Below are 24,793 nucleotides of genomic sequence, written 5' to 3'. Positions count from 1 at the left end.
TTTGTAAAATCTTCACATTTCTTGCTGTTCATGAAGTATATGATTGCACTTGAAATTTGAACCTTGTTTGTTACTGCATAGTCCTGATCTGTATTTTTTTCTTTAAGTGGCTTTAATTTTTGAATTGTGTTATGCAAAATAAAAAATAAATAAATAAAAAACTTTTCTAGTTTGAGATCTGATATTTCCGAGTTGCCTAGAACGCAGCTTCAGCTGTGGAGACAAACAAAGTGATGTGCATACTACGCCACCCAACACTCATCCAGCTATGATGTCAGGCAGGTAACGTTAAATGGCTTGCCCACGGACACTGAGCTTAACGTTACTTTGTAGTTTGCCATGGCTGTTGTTGCGTTTTCAGCTATAGTAGCGGGAGAGTTGTAAATATCGCTGCGTGGGAACGTCTCCTCCTCTCTGCATGTTAGCTTCGCTGCAGCTGCAGCTGTAGCGCAAGTTTGCTATTCCACAACTTAGATAACGTTAGATTCATTACTTGCTGTGTAGTTGTTCGCTCTAACGTTAATCATTTATTTACTTGTCATGGAATTGGATTTGTCCAGCATCGCTTACCCACTTTCAGGAGTATTTTTTGTATCAGTGTCACGTTGGTTTTGTCACTGCCTCGCCCTTTTGGAGACTAGCGGTGGGTCCTGTGAACGCGAACCCCGGTAAATGACCAATTGTTTCACTCCATGGTCACCGAAGTAAATATTAGCCCCATTTCCACTTATGTATAATTTTAACAGGCCCCAAAGTAATATGTTTCAGCCAGTTCACAGCTGCCAGCTGAGGCCATCTAACATGCACTGATTCCAAAATCTTTTGTACCTACTAGTCCACACTAAAATATGTGAAAATAGGGCCCAGGTTTAAAAATACCAAAATTTTCCTTGAAACATTATGCCATAATGGTGTTGGATTAGTTGCCCTTTCTGACACAAAAAACCCCAAATTGTCTGCAGATTGACTTTGTGTCAGAAGCCGATCTTTTTCTCAGCACAATGTTAATTCCTACCAAAAAGCATCAACTGGCTTTTAACTGGCACATTTGAATGAAGCTCCCACCTGTTTGTGCCTTTACCAAACCAAGAGGCAAGGTGAATTGTCAGGAGAATATATCTATCAACGGCTTTGCCACGTCATTTTTCCGGGGCTTTAGCCCCGGATGTTTTGAGTGTAACCCCAAGTATGGTGTAACCCAACAACAGCAACAAAATATTTTCCATGTTAATATACAGTAATCTTCATGACGCAGCTTCTCTCTAAGGTCTAAAAAGAGCGGAGGCTACCCGCAATAATTGATACATTTTGTTTGAAGTTCACGTATGTGATCAACCACCGTTACTCAGACTACTTGCATTTAGAGAGAACACGAGAGAGAGCGAGTGAGAGCGCATTGCTCACAGCTTCAGGGCTTCTGAATTACAAAATTGTAATCAAATATAAATGTTGTCGGTCAGTGTCTAGTCAATGTATTATCACAAACGGTTAACAGAAGCCGCACAGCAGTGAAAGTAACTTAAGGCAAAAAAGGAATAAGCAACTGCATTACATTCTATTATATTTTTATATTCTGAATTGTCACCTGCCACCCAACTTTTGCCCTTCCCTTTATAAAAATAAAGACATTTCCACCATAAATTGGTGCAGAAAATGTCTCCAGAATGCAGGAAATTAAGTATTTAATGCTCAAAATCGTCTGGGGGGGTTGATTGAACATTTCATCAATATTTCTTTTTAAACTAAATTAAAATTAATTAAGCTAATTTATCATTAAGGTGAAAAGGCCTTAGGCTACTTCAGGCATGCCTGCATGTATGTAGACTCAGCTGGGATTAAATTAAAAGAGAAAAGTGGATCTACAGGAGAAACATATCTGACATCAATACAGAATGACTGACAGTCTTACTGCATTATATTACGCCTAAATTATTTTATTTTGAATTGTCACCTCAGATATTTCCTCAATAAATTGGTGCAAAAACAATCACCAGAATGCAGAAGTGTTTAAAGCCCAAACTTTTCAGGGGGAGGACCCCCACTCCCACCCAAGTTAATATTATCAGTGTTAATTATTATCAGAAAAAGAGACAGATGTTAGAGTTACTGTGTAGAGGTCATTTACTGTTGCTTTACAGACGTACTTTGGGCGGCAACAGGGGGTGGGGGGTGAAAACCATAGACTGTAAATAAAAAGGTGAAAACATGAAAGATTTCTGAAGGTCTCTAACAGGACAGCGAGGCATAGAGTGCTGTTCGAAACTGCTGAGATGCCTTCAAGCTGCCTCAGTAACGGCCAGTTTTGAAGGCAGCATCAATGATGACTTGAAGTTGACTATTACCCATAAAGCAGCGTGTCTGCGGCTGCCGGAGCTTTCGAAAACTGGTCAAGTTGGCGGACAAACAAGCCAAATTTGTACACAAATATACGTTTTTAAAGGTTTTTAGTAGTTTTCTCGCTTTGATTTTTGAAAATCTAGCGAGAACTAAACACTGAACACTATCAAATTAGCCCGTGACTGTAACCAACCAAGTTTGTTCAGTATGATTTCTGAGGCGTCTGTTAGCCGACTTGTGTTTGTTGTTGTAGATAAAGCTGACTTGAATTTAGTTTAATTGATTGTAGTACGGATTTGGATTGCAGTGAACCCTGTCCACTTTGAATTAATAATGTAATGATGAAATAAGACAAATAAAGTTCAAATATACTAACTGCGAGTGGCAATGATCGGGATCCAAGCAAGTCGCGAAGATCTTGATTTGACTTGATTTGTTACTGCATCTCCCGACACAACACCACAGGAGACATCCATAGCGCTGATGAACCACCCTTAGCTACAACCCGTTGCAGCTTTCTTCTCCACATCCATGCACTGCTTGGACAGACAGCCAGCCCGTCCAGCGAGCCTGGACGGGCTGGACTGTAGGCCTACTTCAGCAAAAAGCCAAGCTTTGGCCAAGAGCAGAATGACCTGCCTCCAGGCTTTTTTTTAAGTTGCGAGGTTGCGAAGCTTCATTTTCGCTTAGTCAGTTTCAGAGTAGAGCTGCGTGACAATGCTGCCGCAAATCATGTCAGTCGTGAGTTTTATATATATATATATATATATATATAAAGTGCTGGGCAACGATTAAAATTTTTTATCGTGATTAATCACATGATTTTCTTGCGATTAATTGCATTGTTACGCGTAAAATTGAATAATAAATTCTAAAGTAGTTTATTGCGCAATTTTAATTTAAATGTACTGCTATATACACAAAAGTGTAATAACATGTGGTTTGCAAACACTTTAAACAAATAAGGTACTTTTTACCAGCAGCAGCACCCTTTACACAGTAGCAATAAAATATTTATTGTAAATCTTGTGCAGCTAATAATACTAAAATTAAAACTGCGTTAATGTGCGATAAAATAATTTTCGGCGTTAATTAATTAATGCTTTAACACGTTAAAGTGCCCAGCCCTAATATATATAGGATCTTGTATGCCTATCATTAAGCCACACCTACATTTATATCCAAAATTAATGAAAGTTTCTAATGTCTTTCAATGAGGCCACTGTTGAATTCATATTTCAAGATTGAAAATCTAAGAATAATAAAAAATGATTAAATTACATACTTGTATTGATGGTTTCCAACAAAAGGACATTTTACTAGTAGGAAAACATGTGACAGGGTGGTACAAGAATGGCTCCCATGTCTAAATAAAAAGGATAATATTAATAATGATTTTGTGCATGAGGTGGGAAAATATGTTTTCTGGGGGGTTTAACATATCTTAAGTAAGTAAGTAAAACAAAAAAAGTTTGGTCTTGGTGAAAATTTGGAAAATTAGAAAGTGCAAATGGCACCCCTTCCGTAGAATGACTCAATTATAAAAATATGGGTGAAAGAATGGATTAGCACATAATGAGAATAGTAATAATAATATTAAAAGATCATACATAAAAGATTAAATTTAAGAGGACACAATTTTCTGCCAGAACAGGGGCGTGGCCGCTTTGATTGACAGGTGTCTCTGGCCTCTGTCACTCCTAGCCCAGTGACGGTTTATTGGAGAGAGAACCTCCACGAAGTACGTGCTTCAATTGGTGAGTGAAATTGCTTTATTTTATTTATGTGTTAACAATATTTAACAGGTATTGCTGTCAGCATAGCTTGTTAGCTTAGCTCGTTACACTAACTAGCCAGATAGGCGCAGCCCCAAGCTGGTAACGATGCTAAATTAACAGGAGTTAGTGTGTTCTAACCACAGCTTTTAAGGAGTCAAAGACAAGTCAGCAAGAAGAGAAAAGCCAAAATGTATTAGATTAACCTTAGTGTTAGACATTAGGGTGATAATGCTTTGAAGAAAAGGCGTGTGTTAAGTTGTAAAGTAAGGCTCAGCCAAACATCTCTGGCACAGCTCTCAGTTAGCTGATGTTATATTAACGGTAAACTTTACAAACAGGCAATGTTAGATTTGGCTTCGTACTGTAACGGACTCACTGTTCAGTTACATGCTAGTCAGATACTACTATAAGTGGCTGCACCTGAACCGGAGGGACAGGAAGGGTTTAATAGCTGAGAGCCGAGGGGGGAGCGGCAGCTGCAGAGTTCTGCCTGCTCGCTGTGGAGAGCCATGGACCTCCAAGTGTACTGTTCAAAAACGATAACGTTATACTGTTTGTGGGGTTCATCAGAGGGGATGATTGATTGGAAGTAAATATAGAAGTATGTTTAGAGTCATCAATAAGTTATTACACTGGATATAGCATGCCTTGAGATGTAGCAAACAATCTGAGGTGATAGCTGCGTTTGATCAGCGAATTTTCTGATAAGGAACTTAAGACGTGGATGCATAATTCAGCAGAACACCTGCAGAGATTTGCATCCACCTTTTTTGTCAGCATATAATGAGCGTTATGCCTGCAGACAGGTAGCTGGGCTGTAACTAGAGTGATGCTCCTGAGTTTCAAGAGGGTCCAACTGCAGACCTCCACTGTCATGCCACCTCCACCGTCAAGCCGGTCAGGAAAGGAAATACACACACAAACTACAAAATAAAAGCGTGCGGTTTGACAGGAAATGCATTCAAAAATTTTAAAGTTTAATCACGTAGACACGGGGAGGGTTTTTGTCATTGATTTATATTTTATTATTTAGTCGACATTGTAACGGGAAGCTAGCAGGCTAATTCCTTAAATATAGCATATTGATTTGAGCCTATTCTACTTAGCACTTAACGTGCCAATGTAGCAACAAAGCCGACTATATATCGCTTCAATCAGTCAACTATTAACATTTTCTTTTTTTACAGGCACTATTTACTTATTCTGTCAAAATATGACGTTAATTCCGTCCATATAGCCACATCCATTCACAGAAAAACATCGTCGTTGATTAAGAGTATAACTTAGCCTCTCTTCCAGTCATCCTAAAGGAAACACACACACACACTTCTCATTCATAATTTACCTTTCAAGAGTAATATACTATGGCATTTTACTGCAATCAGCTAAATTTAATAGGAAAAAAAGGACAACTTTTTGAAACTGGACTACAATTTGAGCTTCGTGGTAGTCTGTAGGCTAACGGACGTTACCAGCGGGGATTAATAAATAACATTTACCACATTGTTGACCACATTCACATGGTCAACACTTTCTCTCACACACAGCAGCCCACTACTTGCCCCAGATGTGTGTGATACTGTTTAAGTTTTAAAAGACTGAAATAAACCAACAAAGACAACTACTCAAGGAGAGACCGCAAATCCGCCCTTTATCTTATCATATTAATTATTAATCATGCGTAATGACATTCATGCGGTGCGCAGCATAGTTCGTTTGGAAAACGTGTTTATTTTAGTGTGTTCATCTTATTAATATAATGTACATTTGTGATTAAAAATAATGGTTGTTGGTAAATGAATTACTGACCCCCACAACATGAGTATGAGCTCAGACCCTCCTTATGGACTGTAACTAGAACCCTGCTGGACTATGTGGACTATCAAACTGTACAGTCAATACAATATGTATACCTGTATCAATAATTTTGTAAATATCCACTTTTTAAAAATGAGTGGAGACACAATAGCCTACTGTAATAATCATTTTACTTTATTCACTGTACACACACAGATTACACAGTTAGAAAAGGAGTTGGCAGCAGTGACTGATTTGCATTATCCAAAACATTTTAAAGAAAAGTCTGAATGCATGGGTCTTGGCATGTTCCATCAAAATATCTACCACTATTAATATTTGTACATCTAAATCACGCAATTTGGTTATATGCCAACAGTGGCTGTGGTGATGAGTAGTATCTTTATGTGGCTAACTGTTTAAATAACCATGTGTGTTAAATATCTCCCTGCTCCAAAAAAGCTGATTTAATATCAACTAGTTATAAATCCTGAATTTGCCTCAAACAGGTGTTTTGAAGCAGGAATAGATTAAATCATGCAGGACAGGGGGTAACTTTCTTCAGGAAAGGGTTGGGAAACGCTGTCGTAGTACATAAACTTAAATTAAACTAAGATCAATTCATACAGCCAGCAAAGTCTTTGCACACTGTTTAACATTAAGTGTGAAAAAGCTACACCGAACGGTCTAAACGATATAGATCTTTATTTTATCTTCTTTTGGACAAATAACTAACCTGAGCAGGACAAATGCAAACCTATGCCCTTGCAAAATGCTTTACAAAAAACAAACACACAGTAGCTTCATACAGGCTATGAGTAAAGTTAGCTTACGTTATCCAAAGGGGGAAAAAAAAGCTAATCCTGCTACTTCAGGAGCTAACGCTAGCCACCTTTGGCGTAGCCTAACGTAGAACGACACCTATGTAGAACGACAAATAATCTGACATTCTGTAATTTGTGTGATTTAGATGTACTAAATGTGTATTGTCAGCAGTAGCTATTGACAGCGAATATACACCAAGAGCAATTGTGACGGGGCTTGTACTCCAAATGAACAAAAATGGCGTAGTTGTAAATGATGTTTTTGTGATTTATTGGGCTCGTTCTTCCAAAGGTACAAAAATAGCGCTCAGCAACAAAATAGTCAAAAAAAATAGTATTTACAAAATGTACAGTATTCACAGTCCAAGCAAAAAGGCACAACAATCTATAATCAATCCGAGGCTCTCTCTCAATTACCTTCTCTGTAACAGCTCTGGCACACACACTCCCTCTGGGCTGAAGAAGAAGGAACCCCCTTTAACCACTGAGGCCCATCCCCCAAGATAATTAACTCAACAATTGGCCATATCTCATTAGCTTTCATTAATACAAAAATAGCATAAATGTTCTAAAATTACAAGCAACAAAATACATATGTCACTGTGCCTCAAATATGCCCAGGAAAAATAATAAAATTATTTTGGGCCAAAAACCGGCATCTGGACATGACGTCATTGTGATGTCACACTCTGGCGTACCGCGTCTGATGCAATATAATCAGGAAGTGTAACAGGCGCTCGGTTTGACAGTAGTGTGTGGTGATTGTGGACTGAATACTGGGAAATGTTTTTTGGACGTCGAGGTTATGGCGTTACTCAATGTTTTGGATAATGCCAACCAGTCACCTACCGCTGTCGCGATGTGTAGTAGCGAAACAACCGAAAATGCATCACGTTACGTCCTGTGGGGACGTAAAAAACTGACCGGCCTGACAGTGGAGGTCTGCAGTTGACCCCTCTCCTGAGTTTAATAAAGTTTGTTTAGTTAAGGCGAGAAATTAGGTGTGTGAGAGCCTCCTCTGAGTTTGTTTAGTAGATTGAAATTTGCCTAAAAACGTAGTACAGTTCAATAAGAAATAAGATCCTTATAATAACCGTTCAATAAGATCTGACTTGAGTAGTTATTATTGCACAGTGTCCAGCAGCAAACAGTATATTGCATATATTAGTAAACAGTGTATTTCACATTGCCACCCCTAATTACTGTTACATGCCATAGAGGTTACCATGCTGAGGCGATCTCAGAGTTCAGTAGCTTTATAGCACTTTGGAAGAAGCTGCTTAACTGTCTTCCCATTGTTTTCTTTACAGGTGCCAGAGGAGCTGATTGCAGAACCCTCCAGATGTGATTTGTCCCAGCTTCCAGTGACGCTCTTCAGCACCTGCTTTGCTCAGCCTTTTCTTTTTACTCACAACACCTGAACACCACTGATGCGAAATTATGACACTGGGTTCTTATCATTAAAATAGCTCTTACAACACATTATTTCAAGTCATACAAAACAACTTTTACATTTGTAACCTTTTAATATCGATGTTTTCATGAATGCAAGACAAGAGTTTAATTTGTTAAACTATTGCTTGTGTATTAGGAATAATTTGTTATAAAATTGATCAGACTAATTATACTTAAAATAAAATCACATTCTTCATTCATCATCAGATACCTATCTTAACAGTAAATATTGTGATCTAAACTCTATATTATAGTTAACAGCTGTAAATGAAAATATTAAGATGGTATTTATAGGTTAACATTTTACATATGTTAGTAGAAAGTAAAAAATGAAAGGTTGATTTTGTATACTGTTTTATTTTTGAGACTATAGTATAGTTTTGTTTCTTTGTTTTCTTTACACTTGTTAAAGCACTTTGTAACTTGTTTTTGAAAAGTGCTCTGCAAATAAAGATTATTATTGAGACAAATGTGTCATTCACTGAGATGTTACTCTGTTGTGAAAAACAAAGAATTATCTGCAGACTGAATGGTTTTGACGACCTGCAGGTGGTGTAATTTACTGCGACCTCTTAGAAGGTTTTGTGTGGTTTACATTGTATAGATGCACCTATTTATTACATGTGCATTGTGAGCTCCTCAGAGTTTGCAATCTAGTGGCATTCATAATTACTCTGTGCAGATCATTCTTTGTTTCAGCACTTACCCACAGTATGTTTTGGATGTGCCCACATTCTTCTGTGTTTAAACTAGATTTATATCAGAGCAGCAAACAAGGCACTCTTCAGAAACATCAGGCTCCTTTACTGGGTGTATGGCTCCTTATTTATCTTGATAAGGTAGGAAGTAAAAATACTCCTGCACGCACAGAAATACATTTCATGTGAAACACATTGGGAGTATTTTCACTTTTCAACTTATACTAGACTGATGTTCTTTAGCAAGAGTTCAGCTTTGATGTTTTATCTGAGGTATACACTTTTCAGTAAGTAGTAATGACAGGGAACAGGATTTTTAACAAGCTTTATTACTTGCTGTAATCAGCATTCCATTTGTTTAGGAGAGGAGGAGACTGACTTCATCGCCGTGTAGAAACCTGCTGACTGATGAAAAATTAAAACAACAACACAGGACCCAGAATTTAGCTGTACACTGTAAACACACAGCTGCACGCTGGCTACTATTTCACAAGCAATACATTTAATGCCGATGTATGATCTCAGGCAGATATTGTTGAGACTTGTGTGGCTATTTATGTTGATTGTGATTTATTGGTTTGCAAACAAAGGTGGAAAAGAGGAGCAGTAGTAAAAAAAACAGCCGACATGCTTGATTCAAAACCAGTAGCCTCTACTCGCCCATTCAGAAAATCACTGCAAGGCAAGCCCCACCCCCACAGTACCGGAACTTTCAAAAAGTACTACCTCCCGAGCAGGGACTTTTTGAGGGGAAAAATAAAGACCCCTAGAACTACATTTAGACCCTGGTCCCTGCAGTGGAAATGCAGTAATTTCCTCCAAAGGTTCCTAGTCCCGAGGTATAGTCCCTTTGGTGGAAACTGGTTTAAACAGGCTTGGTATTATGCTCATTTTCAGGTTCAAAATCTCATTTAGGGGTTGTACCAGAACAGGTTTACATAGTTTAATTTTCAAAATACACCATATTTTTTGTCATACTGCACGTTGCAGCAGCTCCTCTTTTCACCCTGTGTTGAAGGCTTCGTTTTAGGAGTGATACATCTTGCCTCTACAAGATCTTTGTTGGGAGTTGCACATGCGCATTTCCTAGTTAAGGACTACTAGCCAATCAAAATCAGAGAAGGGCGGGCCCTGAGAAGCCAGTAAACAAGACTTTGTTCAGTTGTATATGTTCCCCTTACCAGCTTATCAACATGGACTGGAGCAAGCGTTTCAGAGTGGTGAGTTATTAATTTCATCCATAAAGTTTTAACTGAGCTCTGTCTCTACAACACAACAACTTTACCATTAACTGCCTGGATGGTATTTTGTGTTTGGAAGGGAGAGGAGAGGTGTGCTGCAGCTCAGTGTTTTTCCACCGTGTTTTTGAGGGCGTGTCGGAGTAGCCGCTTGGCGAGCATTCTATTACGCGCATTTTGCTTTTTGCTGGACTACAAAAAAGCTGTTTTCAGGCAGTTCAGAGCAGTGTTTTCTGTGGGAGATGGGAACTCCCTTAGGGGTGGACGTTGGGCTTTTTCACTTTGCAAACCCTATTACATGCACAAAAAAGTTATATAACTCAATAAATGAGAGGGGAAAACGCAAAAAGCATAATACCACCTCTTTAAGTCTCTGGTTCCCTACTGGCACTCTTGCAGCTGCTGTCAATCAGACACTGACAGGCTCCTCCAGCCAACTGAGACCAAAAGAAGCATTTCTGACATTTCCCCCCAAACCTTTTGTTTCTTCTTTTTAATATACACATAAAACAAACTTTAAAACATGCTGACGTAATTGCATTGGACAGTGTTACTGTTCAACAGCCCTGAATATCCAATGAAGCTAAAAAAAAACAAGCACAGTTATCAGCATGTTGACCTTCACAGGAGAGAAATTAATCTCTTGTGTATGATGTATCTTTCATGGAAGCTTGTTAACATTACCAGCCAGCCAGGCACGAAGACTTGAATTAGAACCAGATATCTGCCATCCAATTTAGTAATTTAGCAAGTTAGTTTAGTTACTGACAATTGTTTTTACCTTAACAGAATTATAAGACATATCGTCTAATGTCTAAACTAGCTTGGCATATGGTGTATATATATACACACACACACACAGTATATATATATATATATATACACAGAATAATTAAAAATACTCTCAAGGGACAATGTCAGTAAGAAGAAATGCAGAAAAAAGGCGGCAACCATTACATTTTGGATATTCAAAGTTATGTTAAACACTGAGGGCCAGTAAATGACATTTTGCGAATTAAGAATATGTGGATTAATGTGTTCTTCCATCAACATTTTATTCTCAGTTCAGATTCCTTGGGATTAACTGGATGCAGGTGCAAGAGGAGGAAGGTAAGTGCGTAAAAGGAAGAGTGCTGCGGAGCGGGGAGTGTCCAATAATTACAGAAATGGGATCAGGCAGGAGGATGTGCAGGACTCAGCACCGGCTGTTGGCCTTTCTGGTCTTTTCCACTTTGACGTCTCTGGCTGATGGATCACCATTGTAAGTAGGCCCACCTTATCTTTTTACACTCTTTATTGAATTTTGCTATTTTTGTGTTTTGCACAATTATCACAAATTTGTGTATGAAGTTAATAAAAGGCTGTTGCTCCACCAAGGAGCATTTACATGGCCCAAGCATTCTATATTTCCATTTCCAGCTCGTAGTATAATTAAATATAATATATATTATTATTATTATTATTATTATAATCTATAGTCCCTAAAAAAAAAAAAAAAAAGGATAAAAATATAGTTATTGTCCCTGAGCGAAAATTTGACTTTTACAACAGCTGCAAACCGCTGCAATCAACTTGAGAACAATATATAGCCAACAAAGCAATACAGTGGTACACCAAAGACACATTAATAAATTACATACAACAAAGAAAGAAAAGGGTATGTAAAATATGGCACAAGCCATTAGATATAAATACGTAGACATTATAAAAATGAAGAATGATCTAAAAGCACCATTGCCTCCTTGCCAGTAAGACACTACATAAAGAAGGATTGAGCTGGTTGTTTGTTGAGTAGTGTTGAATGACTGAACATGAATTTGTTGTGTTGAGAGTTGTTTTTAATATGCAGTAAAAGTAGATGCATTCTTTTTGTATATTACAGGTACATCTCTTAAAATTAGAATATTGTGAAAAAGTTTTTTTTTTTTCAATAATTTAAATCAAAAAGTGAAACTTTCATATATTCCAGATTCATTGCACATAAAAGGAAATATTTCAGGCCTTTTTTGTGTTTTGGTTTTAGTCTAGATGATTACAGCTATGGAAATTAAAAAGCCATATCTCAAATTATTTAGGGTTGGGTATCGTCTAAAGATTTTACGATACCAGTACCAAAACCAGTACCCTTAAAGTGATACCGATACCAATTGAGTACTTAATTTGATACCTTGCGTAATATTCCACCTGTTGAAGCCATTGTAGTTGATTAGTAGCCTATTATTATTTTTTCATTATTGTTGTTATGGACAAGCAAGGTTATCTATTTTTTTTTCTTTTTTCAAATAATTACATAAAAATCCTCACGGGTAGTATCATACAGGGAAAGACTAGATCTTAGGAGCTGGAACTGCAGCTGGAGGCTCTATGAGTAAAATCAGCTGCTGCGCCACGAAAGCATTGAAATTATATGATGGAACGCAGAGATTGATCAGTGACAAGTGATAGTAGTGAATAGCAAATATAAATGTACAGAGTAGTGTTAAATGATACCAGAAGATGAAACCTACGGAAAGCCAAGCTTGTGGTGATAAACTTGCAACAGTCACGAACATGCCTGAGACCGCAGCTGAAGGTGAGCCGCTGTTAAAATCACGCATGGACTTGGCACGCGCAGACACATAAGGAAAAAAAAGAGAAGTGCCCTTCTCACTCTTTAAGTGTGTTGCTTGCTTGTTTGGCTGCAAGGAAAACCAAACAAAAAGTCATTTTTTGCCACGTTCCTGTTATAATAAGTATCGAATGAAATACTGGTTTGACTGGAGACGTTTCAACATTACTTGATACACAAGGGCTGTTTCTGCTGTTACCTTAAAGGTATCGAAAAGCGATGCCCATCCCCCAAAAAATTTAATAACGAATGTGTAATACAGAAATGATGACTTTCTGTAAGGTTTTAAAGTTCTGAAAGTGGTTAACTTAGGCACTCAGTACTTGGTGGAGGCTCCTTTTGCACAAATTACTGCATCAGTGTGGCGTGGCATGAAGGCAATCAGCCTGTGACCCTGCTGAAGCCCAGGTTGCTTTGATAGCGGCCTTCAGCTCGCTATGTTGTTGGTCTGGTGTCTCTCACTGTCCTCACACCATAGTGTCTCTGTGGGGTTCAGGTCAGGCCAGTTGGCTGACCAGTAATAACATCTCCTGGTACACGTTGCATTGACCCTGGACTTAATGAAACACAGTGGACCAACACTAGCAGATGAAATGTCACCAAGTTTAATATAGTTTTGGATTTTTTATTAGTATTTATATTGATTTTGTTTTGACTTTTCGTTTTCAATTTCAGTTTACATTACATTTACTCATTTAGCTGACACTTTTATCCAAAGCGACTTGCAATTGCTATATATGTCAGAGGTCGCACGCCTCTGGATCAACTAGGGGTTAAGTGTCTTGCTCAGAGACACAATGGTAGATGGGTCACAGTGGGAATTGAACCCTGGTCTCTCACACCAAAGGCTGGCATCTTATTGCACCATCACCCCATCACAGTTTAGTTTTAATTAGTTTTTAACGTGGGTTTGCTAGTTTAGTTTAGTTTTTATTTTTAGAAAATGTTTAGTTTTAGTTTAGTTTTTATTAGTTTTAGTGTTACTTTTAGTCTTTGTCGCTGCACGATGCCAAGCTCAGTTCAGTTTAGTTCAGTCCAGTTTAGTTTTCTCACAAAACATTAAAATACAAGTACAATCAGAAGTATTTTTGAAAAGATTCACCCTTTTTTAAGCTATCTGATGCTTGTCCATAGGGGCCCAAACACTAAGCAAATATATATTTGAAATACTGACGCATTGTCTAAATAAATACTACAAATAAATTAAGCACATGTAATCTACAGTATAATTTCTAACCTACATACAGCAAACCCTAAGAGCTAACTACACTAATCTTATTACCCAGTGGTCCTAAAAAATTCATTACATTATTCTCTGGCTCTATCATTCTTGTTTAAATATGTGAAATACAATAAATGGAGGTGAAATACAATTGATGGACAGCTAAGAAATTAGTGTAGAAGATAGTGTAGGCCCCCCTTGGAGCCACAAACATCAGGTCCCTAGCACCCTGAAAGCAAGTATGACTGGAAAGCAGTTGTATTAAAATCTAAACCTTTATTAATCAAAAAAGAGGTATTAAAACAATGTGAACCACAAAGAGACAGGTTGGCTGAGATATCAATGAGCCCATAAAACACACACTAGCTGATATGTAGTAAATATAATTACCAGCAGACAGTTAATCCAGTGCTAGGAGAGCTCACAGTCAGTGGGCATGTGGCAAGTTTATCCCACAGGCAGAATACTAAGTCAGACCATCAGAACAGAACAAAACAAGGAAAAGAAAACCACCAAGACAGTGACTCACTAAGTTACCTGCAACCCAATCTAAACAAAACACAACTCTATACGGTTGTTGCATTCATATGATTTTGTACACATGTATGAATAAAAGATAATAGAAAACATGTTCAAATCGCACCAACTACACAGCCAATCCATACCTGGGTCTCCGCAACTACTTTTGTAACTACGTTACATGGGGCACTCCTCATAACAGCGGTCGCCACAGGCTACACTGACCCCGGGCTCTATTGATGGACACGCAGCGTGCCAGCTCTTCAAGCGCACCGCTTAACTTAACTGCTGGTCCGGCTCATAGGTCCGACCAGACCAACTGCCCTGCACAGTTAGTTCCACCGGCTTCATATCCACTCGAAATGTAGGCTTATTAGGCCCTATAAAATAAAGAAAGAAACGAAAACTAAGGACATTTACTCTTTCATTTTAGTTAGTTTTGCAAACATACAATACAGTTTTAGTTAGTTATTGTTCTTTTGTAATGTCTCGTTTTTATTTTTATTTCAGTTGACAATTTTTTTTCAAGTCTATTTTTTGTTATTTCGTTCGTCTTCGTTAATGATTATAACCTTGCGTGGCACCCCACATCATCACTGAATGGAAACTTTAGACTGGACTTCAAGAAACTTGGATTCTGTGCCTCTCTACTGGTCATCCAGACTCTGGGACCTGGATTTCCAAATGAAGTGCAGAATTTACTTTCATCAACAGTCCAGTTCTTTTTCTCCTTAGCCCAGGTAAGAGTCAACTGATGTTGTCTCTGGTTCAGGCACGACACCAGGAATGTGACACTTAGCCCATTTCCTGGACATGTTTGTGCCTGGTGGCTCTTGAAACACTGACTCCAGCCTCAGTCCACTCCTTGTGAAACTCCCCAAGAACTTGAATTGGCTTTGCTTGACAATCCTCTCAAGGCTGCGGTCATCCCTGTTGCTTGTGCACCGTTTCCTACCACACTTTAACCTTCCAGTCAACTTTTCATGAAAATGTTTTGATACAGCACTCTACGAACAGCCAGCCCTTTCAGCAATGACCTTCTGTGGCTTCCCCCTCTTGTGGAGGGTATCAGTGGGTGTCTTTTGACCAACTGTCAAGTCAGAAGTCTTCTTCATGATTGTGGTTGTGTGTACTGAACCAGATGGAGAGATTAAAGGCTCTTCTCAGGTTGACGTGTCTGTGTTATACATTTTTTATTCTAATATTTTAAGATATGGATTTTTGATTTCCATGAGCTGTAAGCCGTAATCAGAAAGATTAAAATTAAAAAATCCTGAAATAGTGAAATTTAAAAAATTTATATAAATGAACTTTTCCATTATATTCAAATTTTATGAGATGCACTTGTACATTACTGTTAGTGCTTTATGTCTTGTTTATTTGTACAACCCAATACTAATAAAAATGCTATGTCGGTGGGTTAGTAGCAGTTAGTAGTACTTATCACAAAAGTCAAGCTACTTTGGTCTTTCAAATTATGCTAGTAAGCCTAAAATTTGCGCAGTGATGCATTACACCAGAAACAACATAGTTCAGAACAATGATGAAATGTTTTATTGATCCAGTGCTGGATCTTAGACAAGATAATCAATAGATTGCTCATTATTACTCTCTTTCTCTCATGCTGCTGCTCTGCAGGCAGGTGATGTCTGCCCCCAACTTGTTGCGGGTAGGAATAGTAGAAAACATCTTTGTGGAGTGTCAAGACTGCACAGGAGCAGACATTAGGGTTGAAATCATCGTGATGAACCATCCAACCAAAACCAAAAGGCTGGCATCTACATCTGTGACGCTCACCAGTGCTAAAGACTTCCAGGATTTTGGACAAATTAAGGTAATGTGTAAATAAAAAAAATATTTTACTGTCACTTGGTTTTATTGCCACAACACATTATTTATTTTAAAGCCTGAAATGTTACATAGTCTATATAAATAGTTTTCTTTTATGACTACAAACAGGAGTATAAACCGTATACAATATAATCTGACCTGCTCCTCACACCTGCTTGTATCTCTTCATGCTGGTTTCAGATCCCTGCTGGTGACTTCAGTAAGGATCCCACCATGAAGCAGTATGTGTACCTGCAAGCTCAGTTCCCTGACCGACTGCTGGAGAAAGTCGTCTTAATGTCCTTCCAGTCCGGGTACATCTTCATCCAGACTGACAAGACCATTTACACCCCCAACAGCAAAGGTGAGTTCAATACTCCATCAGTACTGAAGAACACACCCACCTCTGTGTGTCTTTGTGGTCAGGTTAAATTTGAATGACATCGGACGCAAAACTTTATTCAGGGGTTTTTAATTCTCGACTACTCTCAAAATGGAAGAGTAGTATTACACGTAGTAGTAGTAGTAGTAGTATTATTAATATGGAAGGTTCACTTTGTTAGATTAGCAGATTTTTCTACACAATCAAATTCACAACTTCAGTCTCATTTGAAGCCTCACTTAAAAATGTAGCTCACTATTCAAGCATCCAAAAGACTTCATAAATCTTGATTACCCAAATACTTCATCAACCAATAGAATAAAGTGATTTGAATCCTAGGTGAACTTAAACTACCAAAAAACTAGAGGCGCTCCGATCAGGAGTTTTTGAGCTGATCACCGATTGCTGAAAGCGGTATCGGGATCACTTGGTCTATTTGAAGCCTTTTATTTACCATGTAGCATTATACAATATACTGTACATTTATGTAATTAGTCCTAAAAAAAAAATGGGCAACAAATTCCACTCCCTCTGTTTTAGAGACTTAAACCATTGAAGGCTTTGCCTGGTTACTGCGAAAATCTTCTAGCTTAACAAATGTAGCTTTCCTGTGGAGTAAACTACAAAAGCAGAACAAACAGCATGTTTATACATTTACTTCAACTATAAAAACTGCAACAAAAAAGGCTGTAGCCAAAATATTTAGGAGCTAAAGTAGCAAAGGCATCCTGAGTCAATGATAAACTCTGAAGTAGCCGGTTTTTGTTCTGGAAAGCTCAGGCAGTTTCTGTGGGCTTTAGGTGGCAGAGACAGGGAGTGTGGGCTACAGAGAGGAGTCAAAACTGCCTTCAGTGAGATTTGAAAATAATGGACATCTAAATAAATAAAAGTACAATGTTAATTCCATATTATATAAGAAGCACAGTCTACATGTTTCACATGGGCCTACTGCCACCGTCTTTACCAGAGGAGAGAGTAGCAAACACTTTAAATACGGCCAGCAGGTTTTTATTTGGTTTTATAAAGGTTAAAAATACAGGAGATCATGGGGAAAACGGGAAGGTTGACCTGAGAGGAGTAGAGAGGAGTCGGGTAATGTGAGACTACATCCACACTACTACGTTTTTTTAAACAGTTTTATAACGAATACAGTCTTCACTGTCCACAGCAGCGGGTTAGCTGCGTATCAGAGTTGATCTCCGTCCATATTAAAATGACTAAAAACACACATCTAGTGGCCGTTTACGTACACTGGGGATGCGCATGCTGATGTAAACATGAAGCAGATGGTCTACTCAGCAGTTGCAGAAGATTTGGCGAAGAACCACACCAGGTTTTTTTTTTGCATTGACCGAAGTGGAACTGTTACTGAAAGCAACACAGGAGTGCAAACTGTTGCAGCGGAAAAAAGACTGCACGGGAACATGCACAGTACAAGTGTTATTTACACAGTACAAAATATTTTAATAAAAATACAGAAACTATAACTCAGCATCGTGTTTTTGGTTTGGATGACTGATAAGACCCAATCAGAAAGCCAAATGTGTGTCTGTGTCATTGTTTTATAAAGTCCTCCGTTTTTGCCCACGGGGTCAGTAGCGTTTTCAAACAAACATCTTCTGATTCACCGTTTTAATCTGAATGGGAGGCAGAAAAAAAACGGGGAGAGAGAGAGAGAGGCAGTCAGCTGATTGAGTGGTGCCTCTCTTTGCATTAGACGCTTTCCTCGCATGACTACATTCGCTGCAAGTGTTCACACACAACGCGAGAAGGCGATTTTAACGCGATAACGTGAATAAACACAACTCGCCTTTACTACAACTGTATGAACCCAAAGTAAACATTTTGCTGTGATTAAATAGCAATAAACGGATTAAACTGATGCTGAAATAACAACAACATGATGAAGATTTGTTAAACATATAAATTCATGCTTTTTCAGGTCTGTCAGCAATACAGCAGGACAAAGATTTTTGTTTTCTGAATGGTGTTTTGGATCGATCAGGGCTATGCTATGCTAATTTGGTCACAGTACAGTACAATGATAGCTGGTATAAAGTTACAGACACATGTTTTCTGAACTCACCAGATAGTTCAACCTCCTCGCTTTCTTTTTTACAAGTAATGTCCAGTTTTTATATAAATATGAAGTTGTAGTCCGACAGAGCTAACTGTAGCACATCCCTCCGAAAGATGGTCTGACACTTGAACTGATGATTTTAGATTTATTGGAAATCCAAAAACCAACGTAAGAGCTGGTTACAAAAATAAACAACACAAACAACAACCCCATTAGCTACCTTACCATATAGTTTCAGAGCATTAGCATAGTTTAGCACTAACTCACAAGCCCAGTATTTGCCCAGCTATAAACAGCCACAATTGTTCAAACTACTTCAAAACACCACCACCATGTTAATATGACAGTATTATGATAAATTCTAACTTTGTGCCTCTTCGAAGGGGTGCTAAAACATTAAATCTTTCTGTGTACAGGTTACTGTTTCTCCCCTTTTCCGTTGCATGTTGCAGGAAAACTAGTTACGGTGCCAGCCGGTGGCTTTCAAAATAAATACACCTCTAGTCAGAACAGGAAGTAAGACACTAGGGCTTAAACCAGGTAAAATACCTAATAAAGCCTACTGAAATGACTGTTCAACAATAATATTTCTTCTGTAGAGCTAAACATATACTGGGTTATTTACACTAACTACGCTAACAACAACACTGGAACTGGATGTGCATGAAACCTAGCTGCTGAGAAGCTCCAGTGAAGATAAATCAACGTTGAAATCCCAAAATCTAAAATAAAAAGCTAATTTTAAAAAAGCAGTTTACTCCGAGCTCCTCCCGCAAGTAAACGGCGTAGTTGTCAGAGCAGAATATTCAACTCACTCACTCACTGCCCGCTTCGATTGCGTGTTTGCATTGACTTTGTATGTAAACTCACCGCCCCGAACGCTCGCTTCGCTTTTGGTCTGAAAGCACCATAAGATGAGCACGACTGCGACAGTTTCACTTGATCGCTCCTGCTTGTTGCTCTGCTTGTCTGATTGCTGCTCAACTCTCATTGTAAATGATTAACTGGGCGCATTAATGCTTCCTGTCTGAAAAGGACTAGCTAGCTTTGAAAACTGTTCAAACCGCGTAGTGAAACCGTGTTAGCTGCTGTTGAAAATTTGTCCTGCAAGTATTGCATCATCTGATTTGCTTTTCTGATCGGCCTTTTTAGAGACCACCCATCAAACTAGTTAAAGCCATTATTGGCTTATTACGATCGGTGACCAATCGATCGGAGCACCCTTAGAAAAAAACAAACTAAGTCAGTAACTCAGCTGAGTTCATTGTGGTAGTTTTTTGAGCTAGCTTAAGTGCACGCACGTTTAACATAAATATATTTACAGTTACCAGTTGGGGTGCCTTGATCCAGTCGGTGACCTTATACCGCTTACACTACAGGATGAAAATTGTCCCACTTATCCTCTAGTGTGTGGCGAGCTTAAGGCATTAATAAGTGCTTTATAATGACTAATAAACAGCTAATATGCTACTAACACGCATGCTAACTCTAGTCATTTCTATTAATAAGCAACTAGTTTGCCTTAATATTAAGTGTTTGATTTGTTTAATTTGTTTGACTAAACCTTTATTCATTATTTTATATGAATGGATGTATTAATAAATTAGTCATATGAACCAATCTCTTTACTTAAATATATGGAAAAATAAAATCAAAAAGTTGATAGTCACAACTAAAATTAGATGCACCTTTCTTCGACCTTCAACAGCAAAATTAACTTCTTTCACTCTTATTTCAGTTAGTTACAGGATGTTTGCTGTGACGCCCCGTATGGAGCCTGTAGATAAGGATGACGCAAACCAAACTGATGCTGAGATTGACATTGAGATTGTGGTATTGTATTTTATCTTTGATATGCACACAATTAAATGTAATACTACATAATCAGATGCACTGGGAGTACTGAGAGTAGCTAGATAATTTACCAAAAAAACAAAATATTGAATTAACATAATGGACGCAGCCTCTCCTTATAGGGTAAAACAGAAATAGCAACAAAACGAGTTAATCTAGATGTGGACCAGGCTCATAGAATATAGATAAAAAGTAGTGCTGGGCAGCGATTAAAATTTTTAATCTCGATGAATTGCATGATTTTCTGTGATTAATTGCATAGTTATGCGCAAAATTGAATAATGAATTATAAAGTAGTGTATTATGCAATTTTAATTTAAATGTACTGCTATATACACAAAAGTGCAATAACATGTGGTTTGCAAACACTAAACAAATAAGGAGCTTTTTACCAGCAGTATTCCCTTTACACAGTAGCACTTAAACATTAATTTAATTAAATCAAATATTAAACGAAAGCTATTTAACACTGCCAGGGCATTACCTTTTATCTAGCTTGTTAAAACAAGTTACATCAGACTCCAGTGTTTTTGTTTTTTTCTGAACAGGTATCCGCAGAAACAGTTTTCTTTTATCAGAGAGCAGCAGAAACAGTCTATGTTCGGCAGGAAGTGTCCCTATTAGAGTGAGGTGAAGTGTTCGCGCCCGCCAGCTGCCGAAGTTTAATTGTCTTGAACTTTTTGTATGCGACGTGCAGCACAAATCATTGGAAGCGAGATTGATCCTCGCTGTTCATGAGTTTCCAGAATCTATTACTTTTTACTAAATAGGACATCAACAGAAGGGAATTCGTATGGCAGAGCATCCCTGCAAAACTAGATAAAGGCCTATCAGGTAAAGTTATGTATAATTTTAACTTAAGTTAAATAGGCTACAGCTGTGTAGTGCACAGAAGCTGTTGCCTTGGTTACTATCTATAGAGCGCCTGCCATTTACTCGTGGAACGCTGTCTCCCTTTCTGTTTCCCTGAGAGAACCCGCTAGACCAAGCGACAACATTGTGATTTTAAGAACATTCCTTAGATGGATCTCGTCCAATACTAATCAGTGTAATGGAAATATGTCCTTTAGTGAGTCTTCTGAAATAAAGAGTCCAATCCAGACGTCTTTTAAGGGTTTTATTCTTTGCAAGGGGTCATACAGACACATTATAAAAAGATGTACCACATGTATAATATAGCATCGGTTAATAAATTAATTTGTAAACTTTTAGGGCTCCCATATGGTTTATTAATTCTGTTTATTTTTAGACTCCTGGTGGCATCATTTTACCACTTGATTCAGTCTCTCTGAAATCAGGAATTTACTCCGGAGATTACTACCTCGCTGAAATTGTCAGGTGACTATGTTATTTTAATTACATTTATATACATTCTGTTCTTTAGTGTTGAAATGATATTTTAACATGTTTATGGTATGTATTATCTCTCTAATAAAGAGGGAAATCTGTGTGTGTGTGTTTGTATTTTGATTATGTCAGAAACCGTTCATCTCATCCACTTCAAATGTGGCTGACATGTGCTGTTGTGGACCCAAGGGAGTGCAATGTCGCATTTGGTGCAATTTTAACAAGCAACATGTTCATAATTAATAAATACAGTAGAAAACAGTGCTGCGCTCTGCAGCAGCGACGGCGGGGAGCGCTCGCGGGGTACAGCGAAGCTGCTAGCAGGGTTTATGCTGCTCAGCTCTGCAACAGCGAGAGCAGGGTACCCTTGCGGAGGCGGGGCTTTTAATACAGGGTACCCGTGGGGTCTTAAAAGTATTAAAAAAGTCTTAAATTTTATATTCCAAAAATAAGACCTTAAAAGTCTTAAATTTCATTACCAAAGTATTAAATTTCGTTTACCAAGGTCTTAAATTTTTTCTTGTCCTTTCATAGGATTTAATTAATGCCATAACGTCATAAATTAATACTTTGTGTGTGAGAGACTTCATAATATACTCCGTTTGGTGTGACTCTGATGTTATACAGCAGTATAGGTCACGTTACTGTTTACGTCAGTGTTTAGCTTTACGCTCTGAACTGTGACGTGTTCGCGGTGCACGAGCTCTGGCATCCAGCTCTGCGCGAAGCAGTCACTTTTTAGAAAAGAAAAGAAAACCTCTCTGACATGCTACTAATGTTAGCTCAACGACTCAGAAAGCCAGAAATACGAACAAGTTGGTGGACGAGGCTGAGGGCAGTGGCGCTGAGATTAGCACAACAAGCTGATCGGCGTGCGAGCCAGTCACAATGTGGCGAGCGCTAATGGAACAGCAGAGCTGGAAGGTCTGGAAGGTCTACTGGCTGGTCAGTGAATGATACAACAGCCATGGAGAGACAGGTGTGTGTGAGACGAGGACCATGTCTGTGTGTCGGCGTTGCGCACCTGTTGTAGGCTAACGTTATGTGAATGGAAACATTAAACTAACGCACAACGCGCAACTTACATCTAACGTTAGTGATGGCAAATTCGACTCTTTTGACAGACTCGAATCTTCAAATCACGTTCATTAAAATTAATCTTTTTTTGAGTCATTTCGTTCATTTAACTAGGCTGGTTATTGTGGCGCTGCAGGCCTCTAGTGGGCGATTAAAAAACAGCACCGTTCTCAAACACGGAAGGCTGCCTGGCTTGCTTTAATTGATAAAGTATAATGCACAAATTCACCTCTTGATCACTCTCTATCATCATTATATACACACCTTTGGGCCCACAACCAAATTCAAACCATGTAAAAACCACAGAAATATGTTGTCTATATGCAATCACCACTACTCCGGCTAAATCCTTCCATTTTCACAGTCTTTCCTGAGTATACAACCAGACCAGCCATATAAATGCTTATGTATATAATTACTATCATTATCTCTAAAGTGCTCATTCATAAAGTAGCCTAATGTCCCTATGCATGAGTAAAATATTAATATCAGATTTGCGTACATAGAAGTAATAAGCTTGATACACTATATGAATAAACACACTCTTATTAAAATTCAACCAATTTAATAATAATTTGGATCAAGCCACCAAGTTCTTAAAGAACTCCAGCACAGAGAGAGGAACAAAGAAATATTAACACATTATATAAATGCAGCAGTTTGGCAGTTCTGGACGCAGAATGGGCCACATCAGGTCCTGATTCTGCAGACAGAGAAACAAACATGAGCACATCGCTCTCATCTCAAACACAGCCAGGTAGTTTACCAATCAGGAGCTGTGAAACAACAGCACGGCTCTGTTGATAAATAGAAAGTAAAAGTTACGTTGCGTTCTCTGGCGGACCTGGATCAGCTGTTAGCTGTTTACAGGGCTAACGCAGGGCTTAAGCTGCTATATGTGGCTGTGTATTCATGTTTTAATGACCGGGTTGGTTTGTTTTGGAGAGGAGACGACCTCGGAGGTAATTCGGCTCCAGGTAGAACCCTGTCAGGGCACTGAAGTGGAGCCAGAACAACTCTCATCAGCTTTTAGCTGTAAACACTAGCAGGACTAAAGTTACTGTGTTAAAACTATAACTTAGCACAACATCACTGTGCTGTAATAACATTATGCTTTATTAAATGTCACATAATTAACAAAATAGTTATGTCAGTCCAGTGACTGTTACCTGACAGCCGACCTGCCTCTCATTCTCTGGTGCTGGCAGTCACTCAGCCTGCGAGTGAACAAAAGACTGAGGAGGACCCATGTGAGCGATGAACGACTCAAACCTACAGACCCACAGTTGCCATGAGTCGTGAACTAATCAATTCTGTTAATTCGTGAAAATGAACGAATTACTCACTGAGACTACCCGTTCCTCCCGAGTAATACACACGATTAGGTCTTATGAACGACACAACACTATCCAACGAAGGTTAAAATGAAGGGCAACTGGACTTGGTTGAAGATACTGGAAGACGTTTCGTCCCTCATCCAAAGGACTTCTTCAGTTCTGACTGACTGGCAGGGAAACTCAGCTATTTAACCTCAGTGGGGTCGTTGGCCCGGGTCATCGATACCGCTGGTTCGTTAGTGTTCCTTGTTGCTGTGACGACAGTCGTTACAGTCGTTAAGACTACCTGTGGCCAAGACTGAACGACCATCGTTGGTATCTTCACCTGAGGCCAATAGGTTACGTTTGTTGAGTTTCCTGGGAAGTGATGAAAGGACAGCATTGTAAGTGGGGGATAAGTGGTGGCGTAG

General features: G+C 38.6%; 1 protein-coding gene across 4 annotated transcripts in view; it reads left to right on the top strand.

Annotated features, from left to right (window-relative positions):
* The first annotated feature begins 265 nt into the window (after window positions 1-265).
* LOC123969418 (complement C3-like) overlaps window positions 266-24,793 on the top strand; it is a 94,925-nt gene continuing 70,397 nt past the window's right edge. For 3 of the 4 annotated variants that reach the window (XR_006824727.1, XM_046046797.1, XM_046046795.1), the window contains exons 1-6: window positions 10,057-10,109; window positions 11,192-11,388; window positions 16,115-16,310; window positions 16,508-16,670; window positions 20,507-20,601; window positions 21,872-21,960. Coding sequence is in view for 3 of the 4 variants with exons in the window: in XM_046046797.1 (XP_045902753.1) it covers window positions 10,083-10,109; window positions 11,192-11,388; window positions 16,115-16,310; window positions 16,508-16,670; window positions 20,507-20,601; window positions 21,872-21,960 (767 nt within the window). In the remaining variant the exon portion in view is untranslated. Of the gene's footprint in view, window positions 283-10,056; window positions 10,110-11,191; window positions 11,389-16,114; window positions 16,311-16,507; window positions 16,671-20,506; window positions 20,602-21,871; window positions 21,961-24,793 lie in introns of those variants that run through there. The other variant, XM_046046796.1, reaches the window with a different exon arrangement.

This window comes from Micropterus dolomieu, linkage group LG04, assembly GCF_021292245.1.
Source record: "Micropterus dolomieu isolate WLL.071019.BEF.003 ecotype Adirondacks linkage group LG04, ASM2129224v1, whole genome shotgun sequence".
Lineage (NCBI taxonomy): Eukaryota > Metazoa > Chordata > Actinopteri > Centrarchiformes > Centrarchidae > Micropterus > Micropterus dolomieu.
Note: the sequence above shows the minus strand (reverse complement) of the source record. Positions and strands in the feature narration are given on the sequence as shown.